General features: G+C 35.9%; 1 protein-coding gene across 1 annotated transcript in view; it reads left to right on the top strand.

Annotated features, from left to right (window-relative positions):
* L2hgdh (L-2-hydroxyglutarate dehydrogenase) overlaps positions 1-23,914 on the top strand; it is a 41,870-nt gene that overhangs the window by 8,626 nt on the left and 9,330 nt on the right. The window contains exons 4-9 of the mRNA XM_047542281.1: positions 6,864-6,995; positions 11,346-11,508; positions 12,814-12,848; positions 20,060-20,227; positions 21,180-21,337; positions 22,461-22,592. Coding sequence (XP_047398237.1) covers positions 6,864-6,995; positions 11,346-11,508; positions 12,814-12,848; positions 20,060-20,227; positions 21,180-21,337; positions 22,461-22,592 — 788 coding nt within the window. The remainder of the gene's footprint in view (positions 1-6,863; positions 6,996-11,345; positions 11,509-12,813; positions 12,849-20,059; positions 20,228-21,179; positions 21,338-22,460; positions 22,593-23,914) is intronic.

The following is a 23,914-nucleotide window of genomic DNA, read 5'->3' as shown; positions in this document are numbered from 1 at the left end:
AATTTCGTGTAACTTTTAATATAACAACTTTATTGATATATAATTTACACGTTTAAAGTGTACAGTTCAGTTTTTAGTCTGTTCACAAAATTGTGCAACCATCACAACACTGTCTAATTTGGAATATTTTCCTTATCCCAAAAAGAAACCCCATACCAATTAGCAGTCACTCCCCATTTCCGTCTTCCTTGCTCCCTTAGCAACTACTAATATACTTTCTGTCTCTGTTAATTTGCCTATTTTGTTCATTTTATATAAATAGAATCATGTCAGAGCATCTTTTCATGTAGTCTCTTGTTACTAATTTAACTTGGCCTAATGTTTTCAAAGGTCATAGCATGAATTAGTGCTTCATTTCCTTTTGTGACTGAACAATATTTCATTGTATGAATGTGTCACATTTTGTTTTTTATCTATTTTATCAGTTGATAGATATTTCAGTTGTTTCCACATTTTTACTGTTGTGAACAGTGTTATGGACATTCCTCTACCTGTTTTTATGGGAACATGTTTTCATTTCTCCCTGTTATATATCTAGGAGTAGAATTGTTAAGTCATAGGGGAAACTTTATCTTTAACATTTTGTGGAATTGCCCAGCTCTTTTCCAAGATGCTGTTTTACATTACATTTCCCCTGGTAATTAGCAAGGATTCCAACTTCTCTATATCCTCACCAATGCCTGTTATTGTCTTTGTGTTTTAGCCATCCTAGTAGATATGAAGTTATACCTCATTGTGGATTTGATTTGTGTTGTCCTAGTGATTAATGAAGTTGATAATTTTTTTCCTTTTTAAATTGACTTATTTTTTAAAAATATTTTTTAGATGTTAATAGACCTTTATTTTATTCATTTATTTATATGTGGTACTGAGAATCGAACCCAATGGTTCACACATGCTAGTAGGCAAGCACTGTACCACTGAGCCACAACCCCAGCCCAAATTAATTTATTTTTAATTGGCAAAATTATACATATTGTGCATAACATGTACATGATAACTTGGATAAGTACATGATAATATAGCCATTGTGGAATGACTATATTTAGCTAACATGTACTCCTTCACATACTTATCATTTTAAAATCTTAAACTCTCTTAGTAGTCTTCAAAAATACAGTACATTGTTATTAACTATAGTCACCACTTTATACAATTGATCTAATGAACTTATTCCTTTTGTCTAACTGAAATTTTGTATCTTTTGACTACATTTCTCTAATCCCCAGCCACTGGTAACTACCATTCCATTCTCTATTTTGAAGATCATACAGTTTTTTTCTTTCTGTGCTTGGCTTATTTCACTTGATGAAGTAAGGACATAATGTTTTAAAGATTCATATGTGTTGTCACAAATGACAAGACTTCCTTTTTAGGGTGTATATATGCTGCATTTTCTTTAGATATGCATCCATTGATGGACACTTCAGTTGATGCCATTTCTTGGAAACTGTGGATAATGCCATAATAAATGTAGGAATGCAGATATTTCTCTGACCGATTTAATTTCCTTTGGATTGCTGCATCTGTTTTGACATCTTTTCATGTGCTTTTGGTCATTCATATAACTTCTTTGGAGAAATGTATATTCAGATCTTTTGATCATTTTTAAATTGGGCTATTTTTTATCTTATTGTTGAATGGTATGTATTCTTTATATATTTTAGATACAGTACTCCCTTTTTATCCACAAATTATGCTTTCCAAGACCCCCTGTAATTTCCTGACATCTTGCATAGCACTGAATACTAAATATATCTTGATATTTCTTATGCAAACTTTAATGTGAAAATAGGCAAAGTAAGAGGTTAACAATAACAACTAATAAAAAAAGAACAATTATAACAATAAGCCATGATAAAAGTTACATGAATGTGATTAGTCTCTCTCAAAATGTCTTATTGTGCTGTATTCATTCTTCTTATGATGATGTGAGATAACACTTGCCATTATCACTATTCTTGTGCTTTGGAGCTCTTATTAAGTAAAATAAGAGTTACTTGAACACGAGTACTATACCATGACAATCAATGTATCTGAGATGGCTACAATGTGACTAATGGTTGAGTAGTGTATACAATATAGATATACTGGACAAAGGAATGATTCACATCCTAGACAAGGTGGAGCAGAGTGGTACAAGATTTCATCCTGCTACTCAAGAGTGATATGCAGTTTAAAACTTTTGAATTATTTATTTCTGGAATTTTTCATTTAATATTTTTAGACTGTGTTTGACTGCAGGTAACTCCAACCTCGGAAAATGAAACTGTGGATAAGGGAAGACGCTGTGCTACCCATGTGATTTGGAATGTTTTGTACCATTCTGTAGGTTTTCTTTTTTACTTTCTTGATGGTGCCCTTTGAAGCACTAAAGTTTTTAATTTTGATAAATCCCAGTGTGTTAGTCAGCTTTTTCATCACTGTGACCAAAATACCTGACAAGAACAACTTAGAGGAGGAAACGTTTCTTTTGGCTCACAGTTTCAGAGGTTCAGTTCATGGTTGTCTGACTCCGTGGCTCTGGGCCAAAGGTGAGGTGGAACATCATGACCAAAAGGCACAGTGGAGGAAAGATCTTCTGCTCAAATCAGCCAGGAAGCAGAGAAAGCAGAAGATGAACCTTTTCAGGTCATGCCTCCAGTGACCAACCTCCCCTAGCCATGCTCTACCTGCCAGTAGTTGCCACCCAGTTGGTTCAGTCAAAGTAGGATGAACTGGGGCTAGGGATATAGCTCAGTTGGTAGCATGTACAAAGCCCTGGGTTTAATCCCCTGCACCACCAAATAAATAAATAAACAAACAAATAAACAAAGGGTGGACTGATTAGGTTATGTCTCTCACAATCTAATCATTTTACCTCTGTACTTCCTGTATTAACACAGGAGGTTGGGGGAACACTTCATATCCAAACCACAACAGTTCAGTTTATCTTTTTTCTTTTGTTGTTCGTGCTTCTAATATATCTAAGAAGGCTTGCCTAACCTTAGATGATAAAGATTTTCTCCTATAATTTCTTCTACGAGTTTTTCAGCCTTAGCTCTTACATTTAAATCTATGATCACTTTGGAATTAATTTTGATATGTGGTATGAGGGAGGGGTCAAACTTCATGTTTTACATATAGATACTTAGTTGTATCAGCATCATTTGTTGGAAAGACTATTCTTTCTACATTAGTTGTGTTAGCATCCTTATCAGAACTCCATTGAACAAAAAATGTTTATGGATTCTCAGTTCCACTGATGTATATGTGTGTCCTTATGCCAGTATGGGAGTTCTCCAACTTTTTCTTTTTCAAGATTATTATAGCTATTCTGGGACCCTAACATTTCTAAACAAATTTTTGGGGCAAGTTATCAATTTCTCCAAAAAGCAGATGGGATTTTGATAGGAATTATGTTGAATATATATATCGATTTGGAGAATACTGCCATTTTAACAATATTAAATCTTGTAGTCCATGAATACAGAAGATTTCTTTTACTTATTTAGATCTTCTTTAATTTCTTTCAACAATGTTTTATAGTTTTCAGTGTATAAGTCTTGTCTTCTATAAATTTATTTCTTAATATTTCATTCTTATTGATGCTTTTGTGAGGGAAATTATCTTAATTTTATTTTTTATTATTCATTCCTAATATATAGAATATGATTAATTTTTGTATATTGACTTTTTTATCCTGAAGTCTTTCCGAACTAATTTATTAGTTCTAATTGTGTGTGACTATGTGAGTATGGGTGTGTGTATTTCTTAGGCTTTTCTATATGCAAAATCATGTCATCTACAAATAAGTTATTTTATTTCCTTTTCAATTTGGTTGAAATTGAAAGTGTTCTCTAGAGGAACAGAACCAACAGGAGATGATAGATAGATAGATAGATAGATAGATAGATAGATAGATAGACAGATATAGATATTTTTATATGATTATAAAAAAGGGGACTTATTAGATTGGCTTACACAACCAGAAGCTGGATAGTCCCATATCTGCAGGTTGGAGAGACAGAGGAACCAGTAGCTGCACAGGCCAAGATGCTGAAGCCTCTGAACAAGAGGGATCAACGATGCTACCCCAGTCTGGGAATGAAGGCTTCTGACAACTCCCTCGAAAGTCACCGGCAGAGTCCACTTTGGAAGAGTGAAGGAGCTAGAGTCTGATATCCTCAGGCAATTGCAGCAGCAATCAAGAACCCATTCAAGAGGAATTGAGCTTGCATCTGCTGCTGCTTCCTTGTTCTTCCAAATTTATTACACCCAATCCTCCAACCTGTTGGATGGTGCTCTCCTGCTTAGGGAGGGTCTCCACTTCAGTTCTATCCCACATGCCAACCATTCCTAGACATACTTTCATTGTCACACCCAGAAGCCTCTTATTCTTAGGCATCTTTTAATCCTATCAAACTGACAATTCAAATTAACCACTACAGATGCCTTTTATTTATTTATTTAGCTTGCTTAGAACTAATGATTAGAGCTACCAATGCAGTGTTGAGTAGAAGTAGTAAAAGTGGTTGTTCTTGTTTGCTTTTTATCCTAAGGTTAAATTGGTCTTTTACCTCAAGTATGATGTCACCTGTGGGTTTTTTGTTCTATTTTTGTTTTTGTTTTTGTTTTTGGAGATTCTCTTTATCAGGCTGAAGAAGTTCCTTTCTATTCCTAGCTTTATTACTATAGTATATTATATTCTTTGACTTTTTAAAAAAATATTTTTTAGTTGTAGATGAACACAATAACTTAATTTTGTTTATTTTTTTATGTGGTGCTGAGCATCATACCCAGTGCCTCACGTGCTAGACAAGCGCTCTTCAACTGAGCCACAAGCCAGACCACATTCATTGACTTTTGGATGTGAAATTGATCTTGCCTTGCTATGCAATAAATCCCACTACATCATGATATAATATTTATATGTTGCTGAATTCAGTTTTTGTATTTTGCTCAGGATTTTTGCATCAGTCTTTATATGGTAGGACTGAGGGTATAGCTCAGTGATAGAGTGCATGCTTAAGAGGTACAGGGCCCTGGGTTTGATCGCCAGCCCCCCACACACACCCTAATTGTGTGTGTGTGTGTGTGTGTGTATGCATGTGTGTTTACAAGAAATATTGGTCTGCAATTTCTTGTGTTAGGTATAAGGCTAATATTGGCTTCATAGAATTAGGTAAGCATTTCTTCCTCTTCTGTTTTTTTGCAACATTTTATGAAGAACTGGTAATAATTTTTATTTTATTTTATTTTTTGGTGGTGCTGGGGATTGAACCCAGGGCTTTGTGCGTGCTAGGCAAGCACTCTACCAACTGAGCTATATCCCTAACCTCCAATAATTCTTTTAAACATTTGATGGCATTCGTGAGCAAAACCTTTGATGCCTGGGCTTTTCTTTGTGGGAAGTTTTCAATCTCCTTACTTGTTACAGGTCTGAATAAATTTTTATTTTTTTTTCCAAATCATTTTTAGAAGTTTGTATCCTAAGAATTTGTTCATTTCATTTAGATTACCTAGTTTATTGGTGTACAGTTGTCATACCTTTCCCTTATAAGTCTTTTTCTTTCTGTAAAGTTGGTAGTGATGTCCTTTCTTTTTTTTTTTTTTTTTTTTTTGCGGTACTGGGGATCGAACGCAGGGCCTTGTGCTTACTCTACCAGCTGAGCTACCTCCCCAGCCCGTGATGTCCTTTCTTTATGTGGTTTTTAAGAATAAAAGCTCATTGTTGTCATTAAAGATGCTGTGACAATTGTTTTTATTAATGTGAGAAGTGGCTCTGACAAAATGTTAAGTGAAAAAAAACAAGATATAATATTGTACAGTTTTTGTTGTTAAGTTGTAAAAGTTCTTTATGGATTCTGAGTACCAACCAGACCTTTATCAGTTTTATGGGTTACAGATATTTTCTCCCATTCTATGAATTGTCTTTTTATTTTCTTGGTAATGTCCTTTTATTTCTCTTCTATTTTTAAGATTAGTCATTTGTTGATTTAAATGGCCTTTACACCTGATTAAAAACATTACCTCATGAAATTCTGTTGACTCTATGGTATGAAATAGTTACTTGTGAATTCTAATGTACCTGTGAATGTGCATCTGTGCCGTGTTTGCTGGTAACTGTTAAATAAGAAGAAATTTGACTTCAGATACTTTACCTAGAAATGAAAGATTTCTGAATAAAGCTGATGAATTTACTAATTATTTTCCTCTGCAACAGAATGCAGAGAAAATACTTTGTAATTTATTCCAGGAAATAAAAGGGAAGTTTTTCTGTCAGTGATTTCCTATTACACGGATTACCAGCTGTTTTTTTGATGTACTGGTATTTCACATTTCCTTATAGAAATAAGAAGGCCATTTGTTTTGAAAAATGTAAAGGCTAAGCAAACTGCTTCTCTTGCCTGTGGGACTGAGTAATGATAATAGTTACTTATGGCCAAGATGCAAGTAGAGGTGATGATAATAGAAGTGGAAACTGAAGCTGCATTTGTCATGACTTAAGGGAAATTTTGTTTTATATTTATTATTTATTTATGTGTGGTTGTAGATGGATAGAATGCCTCTATTTTGTTTATTTTTATGTGGTGCTAAGGATCTAATCCAATGTCTCATACATGCTAGGCAAGCGCTCTGCCACTGAGCTATAGCCCTAGCCTGAAAATTTGTTCTAATTCCATTTTTTTAAGAAAACTTTTCTTGGTAAAGGAAGAAGATAAAGTCCTGAAGAAAGGGGGAAGTAGATACATGAAGAAAAAATTTTTAATTAAACCTATTTGAATCATATAAAAATTTGTGATTTTCATGGACTTTATATCTTTCATAGCTGATGATATGCTTAACTCTCAACAAACTTTTTATCATTTTATTTTTTGAAGCTAATAGTAGCTGTTGAACAAGAAGAAATTCCTAGACTTCGGGCCCTGTATGAGAGGGGCCTGCAGAATGGTGTTCAAGGTTTGAGACTGATTCAGCAGGAGGATATAAAAAAGAAGGAGCCATATTGTAGGGTAAGTGATTCACCAGCCTCATGCACATGGCCAAACGGATGTTTTCATTTAGGACTCAGTCCTTTTTCATGGAGGCTGAGGGTGAATATATAGGAGGCAAGGATCATAAAATCAGATGATCCTGGCACAGAGCACTGAAGTGACTGACACAGAGGGCATTACCAGAAAACAGGACACCCAATTTCTTCTTTCTTTGAGAAAATACCAGGTCCAAGCAATATAAACAAAGGCAAGAGGAAGTATAGAAATATGAACTTGCGTTTCCCAAAACGTATGTGCTAAAATGTTTATAGCAGCCTATTTGTGCCCCATCCTGCCAAATATCTATGGCATGTTTGGAAAACACTGAACATTTAGGTGTGGTTGGAGTTTAGGGTGTGTAAGGAGAGATAAGAGATGAGACTGGAAAGTCAGGATTAGGCCCATATTAAAGGGATTGGCATTCATACTAATAGCTGAAAAATTTCCTGTAGGCATGGGGAACAACTGAAAATTTTTGAAGAGGATAGCTATAGTGTCCGATACCTATTTTAGGAAGATATGCCTGGCATGAATGTGAAGAGTGAGTTGCAGAGTATCTTGCTTAACATATACTAAGGTGAAAAATATCTTCATTCTTGAAATATGAATAATAATAGGTTATTCTACATGTCATCTTTCAATGATAACCTTTCAGAGACTGAGTTCAATCCCAGGTTCCAGCAATTTTCCCAGTGAATGGCTATATCTCCTATTCCCTACCTTCTACCATTTTATTGGCACTTTGAAAGAGTTGGACTCCAGGTATCTGTCTTAGAGAGCATGACCTAGAACTCATGCCAGACCATGCTTATCAAAAGCTTGGTTTTGAGAAACATCAGTTACAAGACATAGCTGAGAGGATAAGTAGGCTACTTAACTCCTTTACATCTCTGCAGACTGTCAGAGTAGCATACCTAAACTGCAGCATTTTCTTTCCCTGTCCTACTCTTTGACCCCAGTTACTCTCTTTGAATTGTTTTTATGTCATTAGCTTATGAGGAGGGCAATTGTGTCACTCATTCTAGCTTCTCAGGATGTGGTTGAGGACATACATTGTTGACCGTTACACAACATCTTGCTCTGAGAACCTTGAAGAGAAATTTCTCTATGATCTTAGTTCTGAGAATATCTTTGTTCTTTCTGAGCAGTTGACTTGTTTTATTTTATGGACACTGAATCATTTCACTGACTTTGTTGTCCTGTTTGCATTGGCTACAAGGAAGCTCAAAGACAACATTTGTGCCACATTCTTCCATATGTCTAAGCACTCTACACTGAGCTACATCCCTAGTCCCCCACTGTTTTTTCATTTTTTTTATTTTGAGATCGGATCTCACTAAGTTGTCCAGGTCTCAAACTTGTAATTCTCCGCCTCAGTCTCCCAAGTAGCTGGGATTACAGCTGTGCACCACCACCATGCCAGGCAATATCTAAAACTTTTTGAGCATCATGTTGTCATTTCAGCTTTTGGAGCTTTTCAGATCTTGGACTTTCAGAGTAGGGATGCTTGACCTGTAGTATTATATTATGATTTTAATTTATATTCCCCTGATGATGCAAAGTTATATACCTTTTCTCTTTCTTTTTTCTTTTTTTTTTTTTTTTGTACTAGGGATTGAACACAGGGACACTCTACCACTGAGCAACATCCCTAGTCCTTTTTAATTTTTTATCTTGCTAAGTAGCTTAGGGCTTTGCTAAATTGCTGAGTCTGGTCTTGAACTTGTTATTCTCTTGCCTCAGCCTCCCAAGTCCCTGGGATTACCAACATGCATCACTGCACCTGGCTATATTTTCATATGTTTATGAGCCATTTGGATATTTTCTTTTGTGAAGTACCCAGTCCTTTGCCTATTTTTCTTTTGGGTTTACTGCCTTTCTTATAATTATTCTTATTAATTTTTAAGTTTTTTATATAGTTTGGATATGACTTTATTGGGCAATATATATGCATTTGCAATGTATGTGTATAATTAAATATATATCGCAAATATATATCGCAAATCTCCTATCTTCTTGTAACTTGTTTTTTTACTTTCATAGTGCCTTTAGATGAGCAGAGGTTCTTAATATAGTCATTTTAGCAATATACATATGTTTCTCTTTTATGTTTAGTGCTTTTTGTGTTCTGTTTGAGAAATTTTTGATTGGCCCAAGGCCTGGAAGGTACTTCATGTGTTTTTCTAAAAGTTTTATTGTTTTATCATTTGAAATTGATTTTTGAATATGATGTGAGGTATGGATCAAGGCAAAATTTTTCCCCACTATGGATATCCAGTTAACTCTGTACCATTTATCAAAAAGACCATTATTTCCCCACTGCACTGCAGTATTTTCTTTGTGTATTTTCTGTATATGGGTAGGTATGTATGGACTCTGTTCTCATTGTTTCTTCTTTTACTACTATCATAATGTCTTAATTACAGTAGCTCCAATGAAAAGGGGTTACATTGAAGCTCTATAGAGGTTAGCTTTATAGGCAGAAAAGGGCTAAGGATAGCTGGGGATGGTGGTGCACACCTGTAATCCCAGCAATTTGGGAGACTGAGGCAAGAGGATTGCAAGTTAAAAACCAGCCTCAGCAACTCAGCAAGACCCTGTTTCAAAAAAAAAAAAAAAAAAGTGTATATATATATATATATATATACACACACACACTTTATATATATATATATATAGCAATCCCAGCAATTTGGGAGACTGAGGCAAGAGGACTGCAAGTTAAAAACCAGCCTCAGCAACTCAGCAAGACCCTGTTTCAAAAAAAAAAACAAAAAAACACACACTTTATATTTATATATATATATATATATATAAAGGACTGGGGATATAGCTCAGTTAGTAAAGCACCCCTGGGTTCACTCAATCCCTAGTACCAAAAAAAAAAAAAAAAAAAAAAAAAGACTATGGAAAGCAGAAATAGGGAACAAAAACCAGATTAGTTGTTTCCAAGTTACCTCTCTGAGTAATTGTACCCAAAGTACTATCTATAGGTTAAAGTTAAGTTATAACTATTGACCTGTAAATTTAGGGATTATTGGGCAGTGACCAGGGCTAATGTAGTTTTTACATTCATCAACTGTATTGAGACAGAAGAAATAATTTCTTATATTTAGCAAATGCTCTCATAATCCGGAAACAAGACCATCAGAAGACCATCAGAAGTTTGCCAAATGTCACTTTCAGTGTGTGAAAAGAGACTGGTGTTTTGTGAGCCTTTATCTTTAGCATGATCTGGTCACATAGAAGCATTAGTCAGGGGTGGTTGGCAAAATCAAAAGCCTTTAAAGGCCAAGTTCATAATGAGGTGGGTGGGGATGAGGTGGTGAATTCAAGAGTGAGATGTTTAAAATAACCTTATTTTAGATAATATTTTAAAACAGCAACAACAACCATGCTGTGCTGGTCAAGCAAGTGGACAGCAGAATTTACTGGTTGCACTCAGGATCTGGACATTAGTTATACTGGGAAGTGGTTACCCTCTTACAGGATATTTGGTGAACTGATATATAATCAGTAAGGCAATAGAAAATGGTGTTATTACCAAGGTGCTATCACAAAAATGTAGTTTGTGCTTAATGTGTGAAATTCTATTCTTATCCTTTTAAGATTTAGAAAAGGCTAATGGCACGTTCAACATTCACTTCAAAAATTAAAATAAGCATGAATTTAGAACATTTATCTACAGAGTTTGGACATATCTTCTGGGGTCAAAAACAAAAACAAAGTAATAGATTGTTAATTCCTCACATTCCTGGAGAGAAAGTCTGATTTAATCACATAAAATCTCCATTCCATATTTGTATTTTTGAAGGTAGAATCTGCAGCAGTCAATGCAAGGCTTTGCAAATATTGTGAAGAGCTAACTAGACTGATTCTCTGAGTTTTCACAGTGTGGGCACTGTATGATACACCACTGAGGAAATCTCAGTGGAGTCTACTTGAATATAATTTTTTGATATTCAACTCAGAATCAGATATGTTAGAGAATGAATAAGACTAGGAAACTCACTGTAGCAGCTGGAAGAACCTGGCAAAATTTTCCTTTAAAGAGGAAAATTGTTTCCTGATAATAGAGATTTTCTTAGTTAGCTAGTGTTATTTCTCTCCTTTGATAGAAACATTCTTTATGTGCTCATTAACAAATTTAAGCACTTAATGGAACAAACTTCTCTGTTATTTTTTAGGACTGTCAGATTTTTGCCAAACAATGTTAATGTGTGTTTTCCATCAAAATAAACAAGAAAAAATCCCACCAAAAATAACCATTTGAACAAACCTTATTGATTCTTGTTTGTATCATTTAACTTTTTCATAATTCTGTCCCAGGGTCTAATGGCAATTGATTGTCCATATACTGGCATTGTGGACTATCGGCAGGTAGCTTTGTCGTTTGCCCAGGATTTCCAAGAAGCTGGTGGGTCTGTCTTGACTAATTTTGAAGTAAAAGATATTGAAATGGCTAGAGAAAGCCCTTCAAGAAGTGGAGATGGTAAGCCATCTTTGTCTTTTCTATTGAATAATTTTATTGATTTTTTTCAAAAACTTGGAATTGTTTCTGTCTGGGATAGTATGGTAGGAAGACCACCAGAAGATAGGCTTGTAGGGTGGGTGCAGAAAGAACAAGGGAGATTGGACATAGGACAGCCAGAACTCTCAGAGGGATTGTGCTGATAGAACTAGGCACTGTTTAGACATTCTGATTGGTGCTTAAAATCTGAACTGCCAAGACTGTTTATAGATAATTAGCAACCAAATACTTCTCCATCCTGCAGGTTAGAGTCATATTCTCCCAGTAATGCTTGTTAGAAATACAGATTTTGCATCACCTAGACTTACTGGATCAGACTATCCAAGGATAAGGCCTAAGAATAGGTAGAGATTCTTCATTGATTTTTTGAACATACCCAAGCACCAAAATGGCAACCAAGAATGTAAGAAGACTCAGCCATTCCAAAAGCCCCACTTTAGACTGCACTTAGAAGGTGTTTTGCTTTGAGGACATTATTATTATTTTTCTTTTAACCAAATAAATTATTTGGGAAGTTCTCTATTTGCTGCAGGGAAATTTGGAGGAGAAAAAAAAAGTCGTGTTTAGTTCTTTCTTCCTTGACAGGTTTTAAAGGAGATCTAGGCCATCTAAATCATTCTCTCAGCATTCTAAATTCTAAGATGATGAACAAAATTGTTACATAAGGCCGTCATAGGTAGGTAACTTAATAAATCAAATCTATGATAAAGGTAGATTATGCTTTTTATGTGCTGTATATATGCTTTATAAAACTTTAAGCTCCCATGTATCTGAGTGGAAACTACTTTTATAAATGGTTAGCTTAGTATTGGAATTTTTTTGTGTCATGATAATTCTTGCTTTTCTAAACAATCCAGACCCTGCAAGGAATCAGGTAGTCATCTTTCAAGACACTAAGGTTTCTCATATCATAGCTTTAGATTGGTACTGATTCATAATGATGCATTGTACAGCATGATTTCCAGGATTGTAATTCAGTGAAAAGCTGGGACTATCTCTTGGAGCCAAGGTAAGGAATGGTTTATAAGCATAGATTAAATTCATTAAAATACAACAAGCTAAAAGACATGCTTGTCAGGTATATATTGTCAAACATGGACTAGTTTAATCTTGTTACCTGGTAAAAAACTTCAGAATGAAAAGTAGGGCTGAGATATGAAGAAAGAAAGTCATTTAAATTGGTTACTAGTATATTTCAAATAATGGTGGCCACCTTTTTGCTAAAAAAAAAAACCTTTTGCTAATTCTTTTTTTTTTTTTTTTCAGGGATGAAATATCCAATTATTATAAAGAATACAAAGGTAAAGATTCTTAAACAAAACTGATGTCCACTTTCATCCCCATACCTTTGTGTGTGTGTGTGTGTGTGTGTGTATGTGTGTGTGTGGTGCTGGAGATCAAATCAAATCCAGAGCTTCATGAATGCTAGGCAAGTGCTCTACCACTGAGCTACATCCCCAGCTCCCTTCTCTTTCTTAAAATGTTGAATCAACCCCAGTGTTGTATTTTAAGTCATTGAATGTAATTTGTCTAATATTAAAAATAATTGTGAGAGAAAAATCTTTCAGAGCAATTTAATAGTCTTCTTTATAAGAGGGATTTAAACTTGGGAATGTGTTCATGAAGTGGCTATGCTAGCAAAGAATAGGATTATAAGCACCTGGAGTATTTAGGTTTTTTTGTTTGTTTGTTTGTTTTTTGGTGGAACTGAGGATTGAACCCAAGGCCTTGTGCTTGCAAGGCAAGCACGCTACCAACTGAGCTATAACCCCAGTCCCGAATAGTTAGTTTTAAGTCAAAACTGATAGATATTTTATCACTCTGCCAACTTGTCTACATTTACTACACTCTCTACTATTTCTAAGACTTTCCTTCATCTTCACATAGTCTAAAGCAAGAACGATTGAATGGCACAGAGTGTTAGATTCCCTGAGTCTTCAAGGTTCAGCCAGCAAAGCTGAGTCACTTGTGAGGGTTATAGAATTTATGGTGGGAATTAGACCTTACACAACTGTGAGAGGAAATATGGTTTAGAAGGGAATTGGTGGATAAGAGGCGCTTCGTGCATTCTGAGAAGCCAAGTGTCTAGCTGTTAAAGTGGGACTGCAAATGGGAAACTCCTGAGGCGATCTGTGGAATGCTTTTTCCTCCTTGTGTATACCAAAGTAGTGGTCCAGGGCAGCTCTTAGTAGGGTCAGTAGTTGGGAAACAGAGCTTGATATAGAGCTGGGTTCCCTGGGCAGTGAGTGGTATGTCTGTCACCACATTGGATTAGAATCTTCAGAAACTAATGACTGCCACTTTACTTCGGCCTACCAAATCATATGCAGTTCCTGCTTTGGTCAACTTTAAGTTAGAAGCATGTAGAGGAGAAGATTCTGTCAAACATGGTGTCCAGCTTGATCAAATCAACACAAGATGGAACCATTCCTTATTTTCTAGTGGAAGTATTTATCCCTTGGAAACTGTCAGAGCCCCAAATTAAAGAGATACTTAGCAGAAAACTGACTAGTAGATCATTGAGATAATAGTAACGAGCTACTCCCATTTCTACCTCTTAATTTCTGACCTGTGACTCTGGCTATGGGAGAAAACTGTATTTTAGTCAGTCATAGCACATTTAACATCATGGAGGACTTTGCTCCAGCCCTCTCAAGTATTGCTGTTACTGAATCTTCAAAAGTGCATTCCACTTTCTGCTACCCATTGGCTGCAGGATGATGGGGAAAATGGCAAAATGAATAAATTCCATGAGCATGAGTTGATTACTCCATTTACTGCAAAATAATTTAATTAATTAGAAGAAAGTTTCTGTGAAAATACCATGATAGTGAACAAGACATTCTGTAAGTTCATAGATGGTGGTTTCAGCAGAACAGTTGCAGTCAGGGAAGACAAGTCTACACCCAGAGTGAGTGTCTATTCCAATGAGAACTAAATTGTACTTTTTCTATGGGAGAAGTATTCCAGGGATCCCATCAGGTATTCCATTGGTCTCTGTAGACAGGCTGTAGGCGAATCAACCTTGGTAAAATAAGTAAGTCCCTGTTTCTAAGTCTATTCTTATCTTTCCAGCTTTATTGAGGTATAATTGACAACTAGAGTTATATATATATATTTAAGATATATAATGTGGCAACTTGATGTATCTATATGTTATGAACTGATGACCCCAGTGAAGTTTAACACATTCATTACCTCACAAAGTTACCATTTGTGTGTGTGTGATGAAAACACTTAAGATCTGTTATCTTAACCAAATTTCAAGTATGCCATACAAGTATTATTAACTATAGTCACCCTTTGGTACATTAGCTCTCCAAAACTTATTCATCTTATAACTGAAAGTTTATATCTTTTGACCAGCACCTCCCATTCCCACCCACTCCCCACTGCTTGTCCATAACAACCATAATTCTACTTTGTTGCTATGAATTCCCTTATTTAGATTCCACCTATAAGTGAGATCATACAGTATTTGTCTTTCATCATCTGACTTATTTTCATTTAGCACAATATTTTTCTGATTCATCCATGTTGTCAGAGATGGAAGGATTTCCTTCTTACCTGTTTTAATGGACGCTTAGGTTGTTTCCATGTCTTGGCTGTTGTGAATAGTGCTGTAATAAACATGGGAATAAAGATGTTTCTTCAACATGCTGATTTCACTTCCTTTGATATATATTCCCAGAAGTAGAATTGCTGGATCATATGGTAGTTCTATTTTTAATTTTTTGAGGAATTTTTATGTTGTTTTCCCCTGATGGTTGTACTGATACTTACATTCCCAGGTAACACATCCTATATTCTCACCAACTCTCATTATCTTTTGCCTTTTATCCAATTAAAAAAAAAAAATCAAGTAGCTGGACACAGTAGTTCATGTCTCTAATCCCAGTGATTCCAGAGACTGAGGCAAGTTCAAGACCAGCCTCAGCAATTTAGTGAGGCTCTCAGCAACTTAGCTAGACCTCACCTCTCAAAATAAAAAATAAAAAGGGCTGAGGATGTAACTCAGTTGTAAAGTACCCCTTGGTTCAATCCCCAGGGCCAAAAAATAAAAGAACTTAGAAAGACATCAGGTAGCCATCCTACCAGGTGTGAGGTGATATCTCACTATGATTTTGATTTGTATTTCCCTGATGATTAGTGATATTGAGCATCTTTGCCTATATCTGTTGGCTATTTGTATGTCTTTTTTGAAAAAGTGTTTATTCAGGCCCTCTGCCCATTTTTATTGTGTGCTTTTTTTTTTTTTTTTTTGACCACTGAGTTACTTGAGTTTTTTATATAATTTGGATATCAGATATGTAGTTTTCAGATACTTTCTCCATTCCATAAGTTGTCTTTTTATTCTGTTGATTGTTTCCTTTACTATGTTCAATGTAGTCCCACTTATTTTTGCTTTTGGCACTCACTCTATTTAAAAAATCATTGCCAAGGCCAATGATAAGGAGCTTCTCCCCTGTGTTTTATTTTAGTTTTATGGTTTTAGGTCTTATATTTAAGTCTTTCTCCATTTCAGGTTAATTTTTGTGAATGGTTAGAGGTCTGGTTTCATTCTTTTGTATGTATCCTTTACTGAAGAGATTATCCAGTCCCCCAGCCATTTTGTTCATGGAGCCATTGGGTAAGGACAGGGGCACCTAGGAAAAGAGGCTGACTCACATCTGCAGAGCAATTAATTTTCTCTGCTGATTACTAAAGTCTTCCTTAGCTCAGTAATCACTGAACATTTGTTGAGCATTTATTGAAGATAAAAATATCTTTATCCTCTGAGCTTGTTTGGAATGGTCCATTCACATATATTTTCTTCCAAGCTCCCTTTTCTGACCATCCAGCCAACCATTAGTTACTGCAAATGAAGAAGCATAGATCCACATATCTGGCCATTTCTCCTAGGTAAATGGTGCCAGAGTATTGTACAGAACCATTTGTAAATCAGATTTGTAGTTTTTCTTCTTTGATTAACTGATCACAATGCACTTGCAGTGTGGCCATAGATGCAGATTGAGAGGAAGGAGGAAATTTAGTGGGAGTAGGCATTGTGAATCATTTGCCTCTGTAACTTATATGTGCCTGCAGGATCTATAGTCCTGATCTTATATATTATACTTCCTTTTGATGAAAGAAGGCTACTGTACACACCCAGTTTTGTGGCTTGGTGACTCAGACAGCACCTAGTTAATAATGGGTACTTCTCATGGTAACTTGGTGACCCATAGTCAGGTGTTTAGTCAAAGCCAAAAAGGACTTTCTCAAGGAGGATTATTGTCTACAGAGGATGGTGGAACTTTCCCTCCAAAATCCTAAAGTTTTGTACTGTGATTCATCTATTGGGGCCTGCTGAAGGCTTTGTAAAGCATCACTATCTGTTACACACTCCAATTATCATCAGACCTGCTGAATCAGGGACCCTGAGTGACAGAATAACCAGTGTTTCCATTCAAAGAAGAATTGGAAATCTACTAATGCACCTGCCCTTATCCGTGGAGATTTTTCACAAGAGTTTAGCATCATATAATGGAAAATATGTAGAGGCCTATGGAACATCAGCAGTTATATATTTAATTCAGAGTTACTATAGTTGTTGCTTTTGTCGGGGTTGGGGGAGATAACTGGGGATAGAACCCAGGGGTACTCTACCACTGAGTTACATCCCCAGTCCTCTTTATTTTGAGACACAGTCTTGCTAAATTGCTTAGGTGGCCTTGAACTTGCACTCTTCCTGCCTCAGACTTCCACATTGCTGGGATTACAGGCACATGCCACCACCTCTACTTGCTGCTTTTTGTTTGTTTTGATTTTTGGTGTTTTGGGTTTTTTAGGGTTTTTTTTTTTTTTTTTTTTTTCTTGAAGTACTGGGGATTGAACTCAGGGGCACTCGATCACTAAACCACATCCCCAGGCCTATTTTGTATTTTATTTAGAGACAGGGTCTCACTGAGTTGCTTAGCACCTCGCTTTTGCTGAGGCTGGCTTTGAATTTGTGATCCTCCTGTCTCAGCCTCCTGAGCCGTTGGAATTATGGGCCTGCGCCACCGTGCCTGTCTTGCTTTTTGCTTTTTATCTTGACCTTTTCCTTTAGTATAGTTTTGGGCTTCAAATTCAAGTTTTTTAGTTTACCTATCAGATTAAACAATATACTTTATGAGAGGTTAAGAGAAAATAAAAATTTTAAATAAGCTTTTGGAGAGAGGATTTGCAAATTAAGAATTTATGCATTAGAGGGGCTGGGATTGTAGCTCAGTGGTGGAGTACTTGTCTCACAGGTATGAGCACTGGATTTAATCCTCAGCACCACATAAAAATAAATAAATTAAAAAATGTGTCCATCTACAACTAAAAATATTTTTAAAAATAATTTATACATTAGATAGGAGAATAGTCTTCTTCATTTTCAAAAGAACTATAGAAGTGTACAGTTTTTTTAAAGACATTTATGGTTATGCAAATGTATCATTCAGTGTTTACCTAAATTTCAGTATGGAAGTGAAATTAGTATTTTACTGAATTTAATTATTGTTTCATCTGTAGCATAACATGATTTCAGAGACCTGTTACCATTTTTAATCATTTCTTTATGTGGAACTGTTACTTGAGTTTTAAAAAACAGAACTATTGCATGCTGGTACCATCTTACACATTTTGCTGTCATCTATACATTTATCATAAGATTTATATATACTTTATGTTCTAAGAACATCAAAATTGTTGACTTTTACATACAAACCAGTAGATTTATATCATTATTTCTTGTACTTCTGGTATATAACTCTAGACGAACAGGAAAGATATTAATCTATTTAAAAGGAATCAATTTTTTGTTGTTGTTGTCATCATTGACATAGCCCTTTTGACTTCAAGGGTCTCAAAACTATCATGATTTGGTCTAGCTAATTTAAATTCACTATAGAGAAATTTCATCTGATTTTTCTCAAAAAATATGACTTATATAACTCTTAAAAAGAGGCTTTCCTTTCTAGCAAGGGAAAATATAGGACATACATACAGTCAAAAAATAGTTCAGTAAAATAAGGCTGAATCAGTGAGGGCAAGAAAGAAAATGTTGAGGTGAGAACTCTGAGGCTTCAGAAATAGGTTGACTGGGAATAAGAGCAAGAAGTTACCAGGAGCAAGTATCTGGGCATGATGGTATATGCCCATAGGCCCAGCTACTTGGAAGACTGAGGTAGGAAGAATAGTTTGAGCCTAGGAGTTTGAGACTAGCCTGGGCAACATAGTAAGACCCCATCTCAGAAGAAGAAGGAGATGGAAAGGAAGAGGAGGAGGAGGGGAGAATGGACAGGTGGGAGAGAAGGGGAAGTTAAAATATGGAGATGACAATCACAAAATAAAATGTGTGGAAAAATCACAATAGTCTAAGATTAGCATTCTTCTAATGCTTAAATTAAACCTTGGCTGTAGAGTGTGCTCCTTGTAAATGAGGATAGAGTTGAGATTTCTAAAGTAGCCTCAGTTTGCAAAGTAGATACTGATCAGGAAGGACAAAGTGGTTGGAGGGTGTTACAGTTGGAATTGAACAGGATTATTGAAGCAACCTAAGAGTAGCAGGGCTATTACTCATATAGGACCAGAGAAGTGCCAGGGACCGTGATGCATCCCTATAATCCCAGTCACTTGGGAGGCTGAGAGAGAGGATCGAACGTTTGAAGACAGTCTCACCAATTTAGGGAGACCTTGTGGAGAAAGAGAGAGAGAAAAAAACCTGGGCTGGGGTGGGTGTAGGGAGTGGAGAATCCGTCTGAAATACAAAGGAGGCCAAAACTGGTGAAGGTCAAAACTAAATGAAGTTTGCTTCTTCCTGCAACAAACAATTATGAAATTCCATCTGAGGTCCTAGTAGGAAGGTATATGTATGTGTGCATGCATATGGAGCTCAAGTATCCTTGCTGGGTCAACCATTGTTGTCTCTAATGTCAAGTACAAAATTTAAGGTGACCTCTTCTTATATGCCACTATCCTAACTTTCTAGGTTGTCACCTAAAGGCTGAGGAATTTATTTTGCTGACACATTGAATTTCCTCTTTTTAGAAAAAGTCCATTTCTAGCTGGGTGCAATGGCACATACCTGTAATCTTATCTGCTTGGGATGCCGAGGCAGGAGGATTAAAGTTGAATCTTGGCAATTTAGCAATAACCTGTCTTAAAAATTTTTTTAAAAACCTTACTTTTCTATTATCTGTCTTTCCCTTTTTGACCTATTCTTCTCCCTAGCTATACAAATTATGCTATTTTAAAAAAATAATGCTTTATTTTTATTAACATATGAATTATACATATTAATGGGGTTTAGTGTGATATTTCCACACATGCATATATCATGTACTAATTAAATTCAACCTCCCTTTATCCAGTATCCCCAACCTCTATTAATCACTCTTCTGCATTCAGGCCAGCCTTTCTTTTAAGCATCCACACACAGAAGGACAAGTACCACCTGTTCTCTCTCATATGTGGAAGGTAATCATCCTCTTTTATTTTGCACTAGGGAGGGGAAATTCAATGTCAGTATGTTGTGACATGTGCAGGACTTCACTCAGACCGTATTTCAGAGTTAAGTGGTTGCAATCCTGATCCTCAAATCGTACCATTTCGGGGAGATTACCTGCTCTTGAAGCCAGAAAAATGCTATCTTATAAAAGGAAATATTTATCCGGTAGGTAATGAAATGTTTTCTGCCTTTTTTTCTCAAAGTGGTTGTAGGCATAAAAGAAATGAAAGAAAAACATTTATCTGCTTCAGAAGTAAGGAGGAGTTTGAAAAGCTATTTATGTAGGCATTTCCTCTGTTGCTCTTGTGGTTAAATATTAATTCTAATATCTTGATTATTAAGTGGTAATTAATTGCCCACAAGTACATGTCTCCATAAAGCATGAGTGTACCATAGAAGTGTTACCAAAAAGGAACCAGATTCTTCCTTCTCTCTGGTGGAGGGACCACTAATAAGAGAACTTTCCCTTACAGAAATCCCAGATACCCAACCATCCTCAGGTCACTGTCTGTAGGTACAGAAAAGGGATGTGGCTGTTCTGTAGTTCTGGGAGCAGAAGACAGAGTTGTTTAAATTAAATTTTCATTTTTCTGTCTCAAACTATCCTGGAAATGAATGAATACTTTAAATATATGAGGTTGAACCAGATGAAATTGGTTCAGCTAATGGTTAGCTATTTGATATTTTTTATTCAGTGTTTTTTACCTTGCCCAAACACCAAATTCATCTGCTTCAACCTTATATATTCCCACTTGACAAAAGTCAATGATGTGAATGTGTATTTTTTTTTCTGGCAGCCCTGATTTTACTTGCTAGTCACAGATATTGCTAATTCTGGAGAGCAAAGTATAAACTGAAGCAAGAGAATTAATTATTTTTTTTCACCCAGAAAAATGAATAGGTGGGACAGCCTGTGTTAATGTCAATAGCATCATTGTTTCCTGGATGGCATTTCTAAGTAGAAGCATGGTAATAAAAAAGCATATCCAAATATAGCTCAAAATGCAAATTAAATGCATAGAAGAAAGTGTTTTGTATTACTAATCAAATGTTTGTATCTATAATAAAGTGGAATGTGAAATGGGGCTAACCATTCTTTGCTGTGTTGAATCTATAGGTCCCAGATAGCCGGTTTCCTTTCCTAGGAGTTCATTTCACACCAAGGATGGATGGGAATATTTGGCTAGGGCCTAACGCAGTTCTTGCCTTTAAACGGGAAGGATACAGACCCTTTGACTTCAGTGCCAGAGATGCTAAGGATTTAATTGTCAATAGGTAACAACTTTAAAAAAAATTTTTAGCTTAGTACATTGATGGCACACTATAATCCCAGCTACTTAAGAGACTGAGGCAGGAGCATTGCAAATTTGAGGCCAGCCTGGCCAATTTATTGAGCCCTCTATCCAAATTCAAAAAATAGGCTGGGAATGTAGTACATGCTTGTCTAGCATGCATGAAGACCCTGGGTCCAGTCCCCAGTACTACAAACAAATAAACAAAAGGAAGGTAAGACCAAGAGCTATTATACACCGAATCTTATATTGCTAACCTTCTAGTTGATTTTGAAAGGGAAGAAAAAAAAGTTCTGTCAAAATCAGTAGATGGCTTCCTTTGATAATATAATTTTAAGCTAGTCACCATTATTTTGCAAGCCACTAGAAAACTTGCTGATGACCAAAGTGTTTCTTTTTGTGGAAAATTAGCAGAACTATTATGTTGACCTAAGATACAGAAACTTTACTATTATAAGAAACATCTTCATGAGGTATTCTGTTTGGTCCTTATAGCAGAGTTCTCTCCAGAAGATTTCACATCAAAATCACTAGAAAGCATTTTGAATTGCACCTGGATTTCACCCTCCACAGATTTTGAAACAGAAGGGTTAGGATGGGCTTCTCGGCATCATTCTATAAATACATTATAAAAATACATTGCCTATACATGCAGAACATACAGACACAGACTCTGCAGAGTCTGTCTTGAGAATCCTTACTAGAGTGTCTTACTCTAATGATTACTAGAGTATCTTAATGATTAAAGTAGGATAGATGTCTCACTTGTTTAATGCCCTGATTTAAAGACCTGCTAATGCCTTTTGGGTGTGTTGAAAGCATATAACATTTGCATTAGAAAGCCTTGATGTTGGCAACCCTTTATAGACTCCTAGTTTGAAACCAGTACTCCGTGGGAATTTGAGTTTGGAAGATGTTTCCCTCTTCAGTAGATGAAGTTTTCTTCTTATATTGGCTAAAGGTTCATTTAAAAATGTAGTTTTTCTGACTTTGTGTAGATTTCTGTGATGCCCCCCCCCCCCAAAAAAAGTCTCAGAATTGTAAAGGTGATTTATAGTCATAAAGAATTCCTTTTTTCTTATAAATTTTTTTTTCTTTACTTTCAGTGGCCTGATTAAACTGGTGTCCCAGAATCTGTCCTATGGAGTTAATGAAATGTATAAAGCCTGTTTTCTGGGTGCAACAGTGAAGCACCTTCAAAAGTTCATCCCTGAAATTACTGTCAGTGATATCCTTAGGTAAGGAAATGTGACAAGGATTGTGAATACAGTCCTTACCTCGGTGAGCTTGAGAGGTAGCTCTGACCCGGTGAGTAGTAAGCACACTTGCAGGGTCAGTCAATATATCCACTGTATCTCTGTGTGCTCTCTTTCCCAACAAGTTGCCAGATTCCTTTTCCATTTGTATATTGGGCATGGCTCCATCGTGGCCCGTAGTGTTGGTCCATTTATAATTGTCTAGGCCTCTTTACAACTCTTAAACTGAAATCTCCATCATAGCTTTATTTTGATGCCACCTCAGCCTTTGTGTTTAATTATCACTCATGATAAAAACATCTTGCCTGGGTTTTTAAAAAATTGCCCTGGATACTTGCTCTGGTGATTCCAAAGCCTTTTGACTTAAATTCTGTATAAAATAATCAATCACGTGTTAATTAATTAGGTAATAAGTGCATTAAAACTTTATATTTTGATCAGTTCTTAAAACCTTTTAGAATCGTACTCCTAGACTTGGCATCTTATCTTGCTTTTGTTCTTTCTTGGACCTTCCTATACACAGGGACTCTATTTACAGGACAGAAGAGGGAAGGTGTGTGGTAACAATCAACATTTTTGCTTTAGGGGTTTAGGTAGAGTAAGGGACATATACATACACTTTCTTTTGTTGTTCTTGTTAGATAAAAGACTTCTTTCTGGACTTGATCTGTCAATTATCCTAAATACCACCTGAGCACATTATTTTTTCCTCTTTGGTGATATTTTTAGTGTTAACCTTTTCCCCTGCACAAGCCATTTGTTAGCCCTAATCAGCAAGGGTACTTTGAGGTATTCACCCTGCACTTACAATCTGTCCTTCCACTACTCTCCAGAACACCAAATGTCTACTCTTCTTTAGCAGCTGCTGAACTAGTCTGGTGTAAAATGTCAGCTAGCTTGACTGTGTATCTGGGAAGAGAGCAATAATCATGTCAGCTGTCTCCCTTAGGGGATTGTCCTGGTCTAAATCTGACTCTAATGTATCATTCTGAGACCAGCCTCTTTGAATCCTTAAAACTATTAAAACCCAGCTAATGTTTTTATTCTTATCTCCTTTACCCTTCTACTTACATTCTGAAAAGGAAGGGATAAAAATATCTGGGTTTATTTTTTTTTGAACCCACTAATATAAAACCTTTTATGTCTTTGGTGGTTTGCTTTAGCAGATCTGTAATGTTTTTATCTAAAAACTGACTGATCAAATTTGGTTTCTTTTACTATACTGCTATTAATATTCCTTGAAAAACACACTAGGTAGGCCATAGTAGATTTTCTGTAGAAGTAGTTGCAATGAATTCACTACC

Source organism: Sciurus carolinensis, chromosome 2 (assembly GCF_902686445.1).
Source record: "Sciurus carolinensis chromosome 2, mSciCar1.2, whole genome shotgun sequence".
NCBI classification, from domain to species: Eukaryota; Metazoa; Chordata; class Mammalia; order Rodentia; family Sciuridae; genus Sciurus; species Sciurus carolinensis.
This window is presented reverse-complemented; position numbering and strand designations above follow the sequence as displayed.